The following is a 13043-nucleotide window of genomic DNA, read 5'->3' on the forward strand; positions in this document are numbered from 1 at the left end:
TATGTAAGTATTATCTGCATGGTAACAACAGAAAGGCTTTCAATGTTGGCAATTCTTTAGCAGTATGCTTATTAAAACTTACTTGCATCTTACAATCTCAGACAAGCTTACCTGATGGTCACTAAAGCATTTCTACTTAAACACAGAGGAACAGACACTTTCTGAATAATAATAAGCATAAATCAACAGTATAAAAATATGACAGAAACCAGAACATTCTGCAAAATCAAGGATAGATGAAAAGCCACTGTAGTACTTGTGTCTACCTTGGATGGGAGATACTTGCACACTTACACTGCATAACTGCTCCTTGTCTTGCTTGGACACATCCAGAGTCAGTACATGGGGGAGTGGTGTACAACAAGCATGTCACAATTTGAAATGTATCTGGCTGACTGTCATGGCCCTGACACATTTGTCATACCTCTCAACCTCAGAGCAAGAAATCTGGACAAAGCCATACATAGAAGTGGGACAAAGGCCCAAAAATAAGGACAATTTTTAAATATTGCTCTTATAAACTTAGAAAGATAATAGAATAGTATGTCTTGCATTAGTATGAATTTTCTGAAGGATATGAAATCTGAAACTGAAATGTCTGTCATTATTTTCTAACTTCAGTCTTTAATGATTTGCCACTAATTTGCCAAAAAAACACACAATTTTATGAAAAATGGACCAAAAAATGTGATGCAAAAATATAAAATAGCTACACAATACAGCTGGGAACATATCAAAGAAGGGACACTTTTTAATATTAGTACTGCTAACTTGAGCAGCTGACAAAATAAAAGAATCTACATGCATTTCTGAAATAAAAGTAATCTATAACTGATTATTACAGTTATTTATTAACTGTAAACTCTCCATGTTTTCTTCCAAAATTGCCATTTTGCGGAGGGATTATTAGGTGAAGAGTAACATTTTGAGTCAAAATCGGGAACAGTTGAGAGGTTTGGATATGCCTAATTCTATAAAGCAATTTATTTTCTCGTACCTCTCAACCTGTTAATGCAGGAAATCTGGATAAGGCCAAATATATTGGGGGAACATATAAACGGTACTAAAAATTGCTCTTGTATAAACTGAGACAGTTGATAGAATAACAGGTCTTGATTTAGCATGCATTTTTCTGAAGATTATGAAGTCTGAAACTCAGTGTCTGTCATTATTTAGTGACTTCATTCCTAAATGGTTTGCCAGAAAACTACAAATTTTATGAGGAACAAACCAAAAATAAGAAACCAAAATCTATTCATTTTTCAAAAATCTGGACAGTTGAGAGGTATAGTTCAGCCAGGGCTGTCTTTGAGTTTGCTGCCTTTCCCCCCCTCACAAAATCATGGTCGAATGGAGCTTCCCCTTGCAGCCATTCCAATGAACCATTAATTGTCTATTTCACCCCATTTACCATAAACACTAATGTGCATACTGCTTTACTTCTGCAATGATTTGGACTTCATTTGAAAGTTTTATTTTGCATTTTACAGTGCAAACACTAACATATATCATATCTGCTAAACAAAGCAATGCAGTCTCACAATGAAAACAGACTTAACATTATAACTTCTCCGCCCTTGAAACTCACATTCACTGAAGCAGCATTGAAAACCACATTCAAAGAAAATACATTTGTTTTCAAATCACAGGCCCCTTGCACACGAAACATACACATGCTCTTTCATACACCTACCTGATTGTATTAAATTATATTCCCTGTACAATACAGTACAGTTTTAGAGGGTGTTTCAAATGTATTGTTTTGAAAAATTTCCAGTAAACAATGAAAGAAAATACATGCACCAATAATGACAAAACTGCCAAATTCAGAACACTTCCATCATAAAAGTCTACTCAAACTTCTACAGTCCACCAGTATCAGTACATATGCACAATCACTGAAGAAGTAAAAGTCATCTATATAATTCCACATTAAAGAGATCTGTAACTAATGAAGAGGTTGCTGCTAGCAAACAACTTTGTATTTCATTGTTTCATCCACAAATAAAGTGTCTGTTGCCCTTGAGGAATAAATTGCCTACCGTATACTAAAAAAATGATTAGCTAGCAATATTGCAATAGGGAATGGATGGCAAACTGATAACAGGTTTATAGTTACTAGGTATCTTTGTCAAAAAGGAGTGCAGCATCCACCCCCTTTTCAATACGGTACGGTATCGGCAATGCATTTATCTACTGTGGGAGTAGAACCCACAACCTTCTGCATCAAAAGCAAGGACACTACCTGTTGTGCTATTAACAACGCAAACAGACACAACATAAGCAGCACTAAACTTTTGCTCCCCTGCAGCTCTCAGCTCCTTGTAAAATCTACTCACTCAGCTGTATCTCTGAACTTTGCAGCATAGGAAATCTGGAAAAAGTCAAAATTTATTGGGGGGGGGGGCAAAAGCCCAAAAACCAGGGACACATTTTAAACATTGCTTGTATAATGTTGGAAAGTTGCTAGAATAAAATGCTGTATTACCACCATACATTTCACTGCCAAGTCTTGAACCCAGGACCCTGTGCAAAACAGTCAAAGCAACATACCACTAGGCCAAATCAGCTGTTTTATAAAAGAGAAGAAGACTAAAACTTAAATGGCTACCATTTAGTGAATTCAGTTCTCACCATAGCTGTCAACCTCTTATCACAAAACACCTGAACAAAGCCAATAATGGGTGAATACAGCCCCCAAACATACTCAGTGAATTCATTTCTCAACATAGCTCTCAACCTCTTAGCAAAAAACACCCAGACAAAGCCAGTAATGGGGGAATACAGCCCCCAAACATATTCAGTGAATTCAGTTCTTACCATAACACTCAACCTTAGCACAAAAAACCTGGACAAAGCCAATTATGGGGGAATACAGTCCCAAAATAGGGACAACTTTCAAATATCCATCTTATAAACTTAGAAAATTGCTAGAATAAAACCTTTTGTGTTACCATGTACTTTCTGAAGAATATGAAGTCTGATATTTAAATGCTTGCCATTTTTATTTAACATTTGTTAACCAGGAAAGTCTGACTTGGAACAAAAGTAAATTTTCAGCAGAGGCTCAGGGAGAAACACTCCAGACAGACACATGTCTTTGTAAGATGGGAGGACACCAGAGGAAACCCACACAAACACAGAGAGAACATGCAGACTCCACACAGAAGGTAAGGCAAGCCAGCCAAGAATCAAACCAGAGAACTTATAGCTGTCAGGCAACAATGCTACCACTGCACCAATGCAGTACTGACTTTGCAAGGACACAGAAATATAGAAACCACAGATTTTATGAGGAAAAGAACAAGTATGAGGGAAAACTTTGCAATTTTTTCACAAATGATGGTAGGCAGGGAATTCAGGATCTTGCCACTTGGGCCCAAGATACAGGGTTCAAGCCTGTTCTTTACCCACCACCAAATAGCACTTGGGGTATTTCACACACACGCACATTTTCAGCTGTCTCTGTAGCTTCTAAAGTACAATCCACAGCAGCAGCCAAGTATCAGCTGTCACCCTCTGCTCACAAATTGCACCTGCAATAGCTTCAAATGAGCTACACAGCTTCTAAAATAAAAATCCACAGCCAGAGAGTAAACTGCAAAAATCCACAGCAGCAGCTGAGTATTGGCAGTCTCCATTTGTGCCAGAATGCTCACGTCTGGTTTCCTGTGTTTACTCCTTCCTGTTTGAATGTACCAAGACTGCTGACCTTGCAGTCCAATCCCATTCCAGTCTATGTGGTTAGCACCGCATTAGCTTCTGGGGCATCAGCAGTCTGCTGCTTTCTTCCTGAATCCGGACTGGTAAGGCAGCAGTCTGGATTCACTTTCTATGTGCAGGTTAGGAGGATTAGAACTGTACCATTGTGGTTCACAGCTGGGGAAGCTGCAGTCCGATAGCATGAGCCACCACTGGTAGAATCGCATTTGTTTTCAAGACAATGGATAGCCATGGATCTTGTTCACCACTCTTGCTTGTATAACTTGTTACTTTTTAGTGAGACTCACAATAGTTTGACCTGTTTTTACTGTTCTTGCAACCTTATGTTGGGTCTATATCATATGAGCGAATCTCACAAATTGCGAACGCTCATAATATCGAATGTACCAGACCTCGAACTTCCAGCCCCCCACACCCCCGATAAACATATATTCCAACTCTGAGATTGCACTACAGTGAGGAAAGGGCAAATATCCCATTCTTCACTGTACCGCAATCTCAGAAAAAGCACTTCGAGGTCCGGTATGTTCAATATTATGAGCGTTCGCAATTTGTGCGATTCACTCATATGATATAGACCCCCTTGTGTTCTGTCTTTTCTGCTGTAGACAATCCTGTCTTATGACATGCTCCACTTGATAACTTAACCTTTTCTTGTTTACATTCTTTTTCCCTGTGCTACATCCTTTTTTATAATATCATTATTATTATTATTATTATTATTATTATTATTATTATTTACTTAAAGTGTTACTTTTCAGGGATGATCTCAGATCACTAGTTAAGCAACTTGCTCAGAACCACACAACAGACAAATAAACATCAAATGAATCAAACCGTGTATCCCTGACTACAGGTGGTAGCTCATTAAGAACTCAGAGCCATAATCCTCTGCTTGCTCAGAGGTGACCTTTGCCTAACATACAAGGCCATGTCAAACCCAGATTTGATGAATATGCTTCACCTCAAAAAATCTAGATCCGTCAGAGCCACAAGGGCGGGAGACTTAAACCTCGACACGGCTATTAATAGGACGTGCTGGAGGGATAGATTCATCACCCAAAGACTCCCTATGCTGTGGAATAAAATCCCGGTATATGTGAGGCAGAGCACCTCGCTGGCCTTGTTCAAGAGAAATCTTGACCAATGGATGGGAGATCGCAGATATACCCCAGGGATTACCTCAGTGTCACTGCTCGACAGAGGCACAGCAAAATAATGGGTATAGTTCCCCATACTAAAGGGGTGGCGTAAGCCACAAAACTATGGGCTAGGCTTGTAAATGCCCTCGGGCAGATAGCCTAGTATGAACCTATGAACCTATGAACCTATGAACTAACACTAGACCGCCTTTGTTTACATAACATTGCTTCTTACAGTATTGTTTAGATGAAAGACTACTGCAAATTGTATGTGTGTAATTGTATAACTGGAGGTTTTACATAGTCTGACTTATCCTGTATCCATCAAATCAACGTTGCTGTGGAGAGAACATCTGTAGCATCTTTTACATGTATTTAAACCAGGAGTGGCATCATGCAAGACCACTGCTGAGTGAAGAACGAACAGTATTCAGAAGTATGTTTTTCTCAGTGACATGATGGCAGCTGTGCTTGCTCATTACAGTATTATCTCTTTTGCAATTATCTGTAGAACATCTTGAAGAAATCTGATTTTGGATTGATATCTATTAGATGACATTTTCTGCATAAATAATTGGAAATCCTGCTCTCAGAGACTGCTAAAAAGTAAGCATATTTATAAAAGAAACAACAGAAAGTGCATACCACATCTTTAGTAGCATTATGACAAATGGACAGAACATGATAAAGTAATCAAATAAGGTATGTCAGTCAGTTTATTACTTTGAGAAGAAGCAGTTCCAGTCAGTCAAGGGAGTTGCCAGAAGTTAGGGACCAAAACAGTATCAGTGAATGCAATGAAATATTTGCACTAGAAATTAAAGTTAACTGATCAAAATTGCCTTCTATGCTGGAAGGGATGGCAGTATCACATTAATATAAATGTTTACAGTCCGATGTATTCAAAAGCATAACAGGTGCATTTGTAGTAGATTATATTGTAAGACATCACGATTTTTAGTAATACAGACAATATTAAAAAAAAAAAAAAAGAAATCATAAAAACTCCAAATGCAGCATAACTCCATGAAAGTAATCAAACTGAAAGTGAGTAATTGATTATATTCTTTTTAATAGTAAATCACAATTATCAAGTACAATAATGTTCAAGGTATAAATAGAATTGACATAATAATAAGTGTGAATGCAGAAAGGTGTCAATAACAATAATCCAATGCTTTAAAAATTACTTATTTATACAGGCTGACAATCCCTAATATGAAATTCCAAAATACAAAAAGCTCTGAAATCTGAAGATTTTCTGGCACTTGTTGGCCCCACCCACTCCTCAGCGCTCTTACTAATAGAAGTGTGTAAGTGCATAAGTGTGCCTGCTGCTCACCGATACCTTTATTGCTCTGTCTTTAATTTCACTGTGAAAATGTCTAATAGAATTGCAGATGCTCCAGTGGGTAACACTGAGAAAATGAAAAACTAAAGGAAACAAATCAGTCGGTATCAATAAAGCAGATGGTGGAGTTATTGCAGAAGCTTGATCGTGGTGTGTCCATGCAACATCTTACTGAAGAATATGGTGTCGGAACTGCCACATGTATGATTTAAAGTGGCAGAAAGACAATTTGGTCAAATTTTATAGTGACAGTGAGGACCATAAACTAACAAACGTTAGGAAAACACTGCATAATGCAAAAAATGAAAAACTTGACCATGCATTGATGGAGTGGATTTGACAACAAAGAAGTGAACGTATGTCACTGACTGGTTTGCTGCTCATGAAACAAGCAAGATTATATCATGAAGGATTTTAAATTGAAGGTGATTGTCAATATTCAGGTTAGCTGGAGGAATTTAAGAAGTGTAATAGTTTAAAATATCTGAAAATTTGTGGTGAAAAAGCTTCAGCTAATCATGAAGGAGCTGAAAATTACATTGACAAATTCATCAGGATAATATCGGATGAAAACCTAAGTCCTGAACAAGTGTAAAATGTTGATGAAACAGCTGTCTACTGGCATTACATCCATAGAAAAACATTAATAATGGCTGACAAGAAAGCACCAACAGGTTGTAAGGATGCTAAATGCTCCAGACACACATGACAAAGTTGGCAGTAATTGGAAAAAGCAAACTTCCAAGATGCCTGAAAGGTGTATGCCACTTACCCTTGCATTATTATGCATGGGTTATCCGAGAAATGTTTTCTGACTGGTTCAATAACCACTTCATACCAGAAGCACAACTCACTGCAGGAAAGCTAGGCTGGAAGAAAACTGTAAAATGTTACTGTTCCTGGATAATTACTCTGCACATTCCCCTGCTGAACTTCTTGTGAAAAGCAATGTTTTTGTAATTTACCTTCCCTGAAATGTTACATCACTATTTCAGCCTTGTGACCAGGGAATTTTACAATCAATGAAGAGCAAATACAAAAAAAACATTTTTAAACTGTATACTTGCTGCAGTCAACACAGGTGTAGGAATCCAAGTCTTCCTGAAAGAGTTCAGTGTTAAGGATACCATTTACGCAGTTGCTAATGGTTGGAAGGGTGTTGAGAAATCAACATTAACTAATGCTTGGCACAAACTTTGGCTTAGAACAATGTTTGAAGAAAATGAACCAACAGATAAAAACTTTGAAGGATTTCATGTCTCTGATGAGAAGATGATATCTAACCTTGTAACATGCTCCAGAAGTTTATTGGCTGCAAGTGTAAACAACTTACAGGAAGCTGACATAGAAGAAATGTTAAACATTGACAAAGATGCACTCATTGTGCATTCCTTGAGTGATGGAGAAATTGCTGCAATGGTGTTAAATGCAGATAAGCATGAGAATAGTAGTGATGAGGACACTGTGGACACTAGTGCAAAAATCCCATTAGTGATATGGTGAAAATGTGTGATCAGTTAACTGCAGGCCTTGAACAACATGAATTTATCAGTAAGCAAGAGATAATAGCAATTTACTCAGTTAAAGAGAGACTGCTTCAACAGAAACCTATGTTAATGAGACAGATGACACTTAGTCTTTAAGAAGGCTGTCTGCTGCAGAATTACTTCATCACCTAAGAATCCTGTTCCTGGCCCATCATCAGACGTCCAACTACAACTTGATGATGACAGTCACAATCCGTGATCCAACCCTGCACCTTCTACAGCACCTTATGATTACACCCAGAGTGTGTGTGTGTGTGTGTGTGTGTGTGTGTGTGTGTGTGTGTGTGTGTGTGTGTGTGTGTGTGTGTGTGTGTGTGTGTGTGTGTGGAAGTGGATCAGTGAGCAGTTCCAACAATCTTGAGTCTTACTCGAAATAAATGTTGTGCACCTGAATTTTGAAAAATTAGTCATTTCAATTCTTCATAGCACAGCATACAAGCTTTATGCAATGCAATGTCGTTTCACTGCCTTCTTGTCATCTACTACTAGCAGTAAACATTAACTGTAGATTTTGACTCCTAATTCATTGTCTGAGGCTCTAAAATCAAAAAAATTCTGAAATTCGAAACTCGGCTTGTCCCAAGGGTTTCAAATTAGGGATTGTCTACCTGTATTTCTAAATAAAATAATCAAAAATAAAGCAATAATGAAGAATAACATTAATTCAAATCAACTAGTAATTCTAAATGGGCTGCCATTTCTTTAAACACCAAAAACATATCAAGAGTTAACTCTTAATATAAAGATAGAGTCACTGCTTCACCCAGAAATCCAAGGCTGTCCAAATCACTGCCACTATAGCTTATTTGTTGCTGTTTGGCCAGTCCAGACTTCAACTGTAATAATGCATTATTTTGTATCAAAATGGGCAACAGAGTTATTCCGTGATACATTCTGCCAAAGCATGTATAACATTAACACAGCTTCTACTGCATTTCAGAATCAGAAACAGTATATTCAAATAAGGTCCGTTTCCTTATAACTGAGTAATGCTAATATCACTAAAAAGAAAACTCGTACAAATAGCATGAAATAATATCAACTATTCCTGGACTATAAGGAAAAAATGTTGAGAATTAAGAGCCTGATGTCAATGTTGTGCTTATACGTAAATAAATTGAGCTGTAGTTCCTTTCCATCTGTAAGAGAATGTACTACATTATTCATTATTAAATGAAAAATTTCTACATTTTGTAAAATGATCATCAGCTCCAAGACATTTGGCAGAATCAACACCCCCACTCCACTTGCTATGTGTAAATATATAGCCATAGTTCTGAAGAAAAGTATAATAAAGTGCAGTTGATTTGACAAAGAGATATAATCTTTGTTCAGCAAGTCAAAGTAGTTTACTATTGTGCAGTATTGTCCTTCAAGGAGTCCATGACCTAGTCAGTGTGAAAGTAATAGTGACATACATAGTAACTGCCACCTAACTAAAATCGATTAACTATCATCTGGGCAGACACAAGTAATGTTCTGAGGCAGTACAACCATTTAATTGTAAAGGAACTCTTTGAAGTAATCATTCTGTGTGTTTTATCAGTAACCAATCTACTTTGTCATGTTTGCTGTTTTAAGGGTATAATTGGCCTGATGGAAGCATGAGCTCTAACAATCGGCCTGCCTCCTAACTCACATTCATTCTGTCTTATGTTATCTTCATTCATTTGTGACACGTCAGTAGACCCAGCCTCAAAACCAGGCACTGTGTTTGCCACATGAACAGCGTGAACTTTATTACGTCCCTTTTTCCTTAAAAGACAAGTGAATACTTTCTTAAATCCCTTACGGAAGTGCTTTGACACCAAAGCATAGACTATTGGATTCAGGCAAGAGTTAGCATAAGCCATGCAGTGTGACAGTAACCGGACTGCGTAAGTGGCTTGGTTGAAAGGAAAATCTCCATACAGGTAACACAAAATCACAACATGGTATGGCAGCCAGCACAAACAGAAAAGGACAGTCACAATGATGATCATTTTTGTTACTTTCCGTTTTGCTTTCCGGGACTCTGACATGTCTTCCAAAGGGTCGACTGCAGTCCAAAGGTATTTTATAGTGCGAGTGTATGAAAGGCTGACAATTAGCACTGGAATTATATAGCCACAGATGAAGGTGTATGTATCTATAATTTTGCGTTTCCATTCTTCCCATCCTGGGACACAGATATGAGACGAGTCATAGTCAATGAGATCATAGTAACTCAGATATGGTCCAGCGAAGATTATCGAAAGTCCCCAAATGATCGTCATAGCAGCAACTGCATTGCATGGGGTCCTCAGTTCTCTGGAACGCAGTGGATACCTGATAGCAAGATACCTAAGCAAAAGAAAAAGATATAGATTACAATGGCTGAAAACATTTGTAATATTCTAGGAAGCTACCTCCAAGGGACAGCAGTAACAAATATATACAGGCATTTAGAACACTGCAGTTATTCCAGTAGTATAAACATTGCCATTTAAGCATTACTGTTTTATTCTGTGATGAGATAAATAATATGATTTGACTGTACTGTGTACACATATCCATACTTGCAACTAAATGCATGGACATTTTATTAACAAAAGTTTCATTATTATTTTGGGATTATAAACCACTTATGAAAACTGTTCTGAAGTAAAGGGAAACAGAGTGCATTGGAAGCTGCATGTTATTATATAGTTGCTTCACACTGAAATGTGAAGAGCATCACTGGTGCATTTACATTACCAACTATCTTCAAAGGTTCATAGGTTCATAGGTTGGTACTAGGCTATCAGCCCTAGGGCCTATACAAGCCTAGCCATAACAATTCCCTGGCTATTTCTTCCCTCACTATTTACTTCCCTGGACCCCTGTCTAGCAGGGCGACTGACGTGATCCCCGGGGTGAATTTCCTTTCTCCCATCCAATCTTCAAGGTTCCTTTTGAAGAGGACCAAAGAGGCACTTTGCTTGACATGTATGGGCAATCTATTCCAGAGTCTGGGGAGTCTCTGGGTCAGGAACCTATCCCTGCAGCATGTTTTGTTTATTGTGATGACAAGGTTTAGATCCCTGGAGCATGTGGCTCTGAAGGATTGGGATTTCTTTAAGTGTAGCATGTCCAACAGCTCTGGGTTTGACATGGCCTTGTATGTTAAGCAAAGATCGCCTCTGAGTAGACAATATGTGACAGAGTATAGCTGGAGTTTTTTAAGGCGGTCAACATAGGGCATCTGCTTTAGGCCTGTGATTCTTTTAGTGAGGTATTTCTGCGGCCTTTCCAGTTGTTGCAGATGTCTTGAGAGGTACATACCAAACAGGGGGTTGTATTCTATAATGGGTCTAATGAGGGATGAGTACAGTGGGACAATGACCTCCTTTTTTCTGGATGAAAAGCCCTTAGTGATGAGGTGTGCCACATAGAAGGATTTCCTGACTGTTGTGGTGATGTGGTTATCGAAGGTAAGACCACTGTCCACCTGTGTCCCTAAGTCTCTTATCACACTTTTGGTGTTTATTGTACTGCCACCTATATGGTAATTCAAGGATACATGTTTTTTCCCAAAGGGGATAACTATACATTTCTTGGCATTGAGCTTGAGCCCATGGCTCTGGCACCAAGCATGTGTTTCTGTAAGGCCCTTTTGTAGAGTATCCACATCATTTGGGGATTCAATAATGGCTCCCAGTTTGCAGTCATCTGCGAACTTTGTTATCCAGAGTCCCTTAGTGTTGGCCTGTACTTCAGAGAAGTAGATGCCAAACAAGAGCGGTCTCAGGACTGAACCCTGAGGTACTCTACTTGTCACTTGTCTGGAGCTGGATTTGGAGTCGGCTACTTTTACAGTGTGGGTTCTAGCAGTAAGCCAGTTAGCAACCCATTGGGTGACGTAGGGATTAATGCCCAGCTTGGTAAGTTTATCTATGATTCCAGAGTGGGGGATGGTGTCAAAGGCCTTGGCAAGATCTAGATAGGCTGTGTGGACCACCTTACCCTTGTCCATGGCTCTGGAGACTGATTCGAAGAAGTCAATCAGGTTTAGGAGATAAGATTGGCCCTTCACAAACCCAAACTGGGTGGGGTCCAGTGTTTGAAGGTTGCCAATGTCTTTCTTTATAAGTTCCATGATAATATGCTCCATGGCCTTGCAGATAAGGCTTGTCAGACTGATGGGATGGTAGTTTCCGGGATCCAAGGTGGATCCCCCCTTGTGGAGTGGGATAACTGTAGCTCTGCGCCACTCAGTGGGCATGAAACCTGAGATGAGGCTATGATTAAACATGACAATTAGGTGAGGTGCCAGTTCATATTGTAGTTCATGTAGTACACAGCCCAGGATCTCATCTGGTCCCATGGATGCTGTATTCTTAGCTTTGGAGAGTGCGTTTTTTACCTGTGTAGCCATTATTACTGGAATTTGGCAATCTTCCAGTATTGAGATGGGCCATTTAGGGGGTGAGAGGGGGGTGAAGTTGGCACTGAATCAATCTGCCAGGATATTGGCAATATCCCTGGGATCAGTATATTTAATGCTATTCTGTTTTAGCTCAGAGCAGATCTGAGCATTGCCATTTAGATTCTTGACATAGTTATAGAATGCCTTGTGGTTGTCTTTGGAATCTTTGGCAATTTTATTTTCATAACTAGCTTTGGAGGATTTTATGAGGGACCTTGGTTTCTTACTGAGGCTGGTAAGGAAGTTTTAAGCATCATGGGATTTTCCTCTTTTCTGCAACAGTTTCTTCCTTTTGTTGTAAAGTTTGTTTATGGCAGGGGACCACCAGATTGGCTTCTTTTTTTGGATGAGAGCATCTTGGTTCTATTTGGGATGGCACGATTTATGCATGAGTGGATGTGCTCGTACAGTGCCTTAGTGTAGGATTCAGCAGTCAAACCTTCAGCTCCCTTCTGCATGGGTGTCATGAAGTTTGTCACTTCTGACTTGAGTAGCATGAAGTTGGCTTTGGAGAAGTTTTTTATGGAGGTTTCCTTACTGGGGGGTGGGGTGGGATGTGGATGTTAAGGGTGATTAGCTTAAAAAAAAACTTTTACACCAAACTACAAGTCCACCATATGTATAACCCACAAAAAAATCTGATCTGTTATTTCTCTACTTAGTCCTGGTTCTAAAAACGACCATGTTCCATGTCAAGACAAATCCCCTGATCAAACTGCCAGCTTATTCAACAATCATTGTATTGACTTTTAGCCACTCCCACAGGTAAAATATGCCCCTCATCCCCTCTCTATCCTCATAACTCTACCTCTACTATTCCTCCTTCATAAAATAACACGTCCTCCTTGTTTATT

At 38.9% G+C, this 13043-nt stretch overlaps 1 protein-coding gene across 1 annotated transcript in view; it reads right to left on the minus strand.

The window, feature by feature from the left end:
• Positions 1-5998: 5998 nt before the first annotated feature.
• Positions 5999-13043, minus strand: part of LOC122816481 (galanin receptor 2b-like) — a 294626-nt gene continuing 287581 nt past the window's right edge. Inside the window, exon 3 of the mRNA XM_044089304.1 lies at positions 5999-10085. Coding sequence (XP_043945239.1) covers positions 9326-10085 — 760 coding nt within the window. The 3' untranslated portion in view covers positions 5999-9325. The remainder of the gene's footprint in view (positions 10086-13043) is intronic.

This window comes from Protopterus annectens, chromosome 12.part0, assembly GCF_019279795.1.
Source record: "Protopterus annectens isolate FY-2018-M chromosome 12.part0, PAN1.0, whole genome shotgun sequence".
NCBI classification, from domain to species: Eukaryota; Metazoa; Chordata; order Ceratodontiformes; family Protopteridae; genus Protopterus; species Protopterus annectens.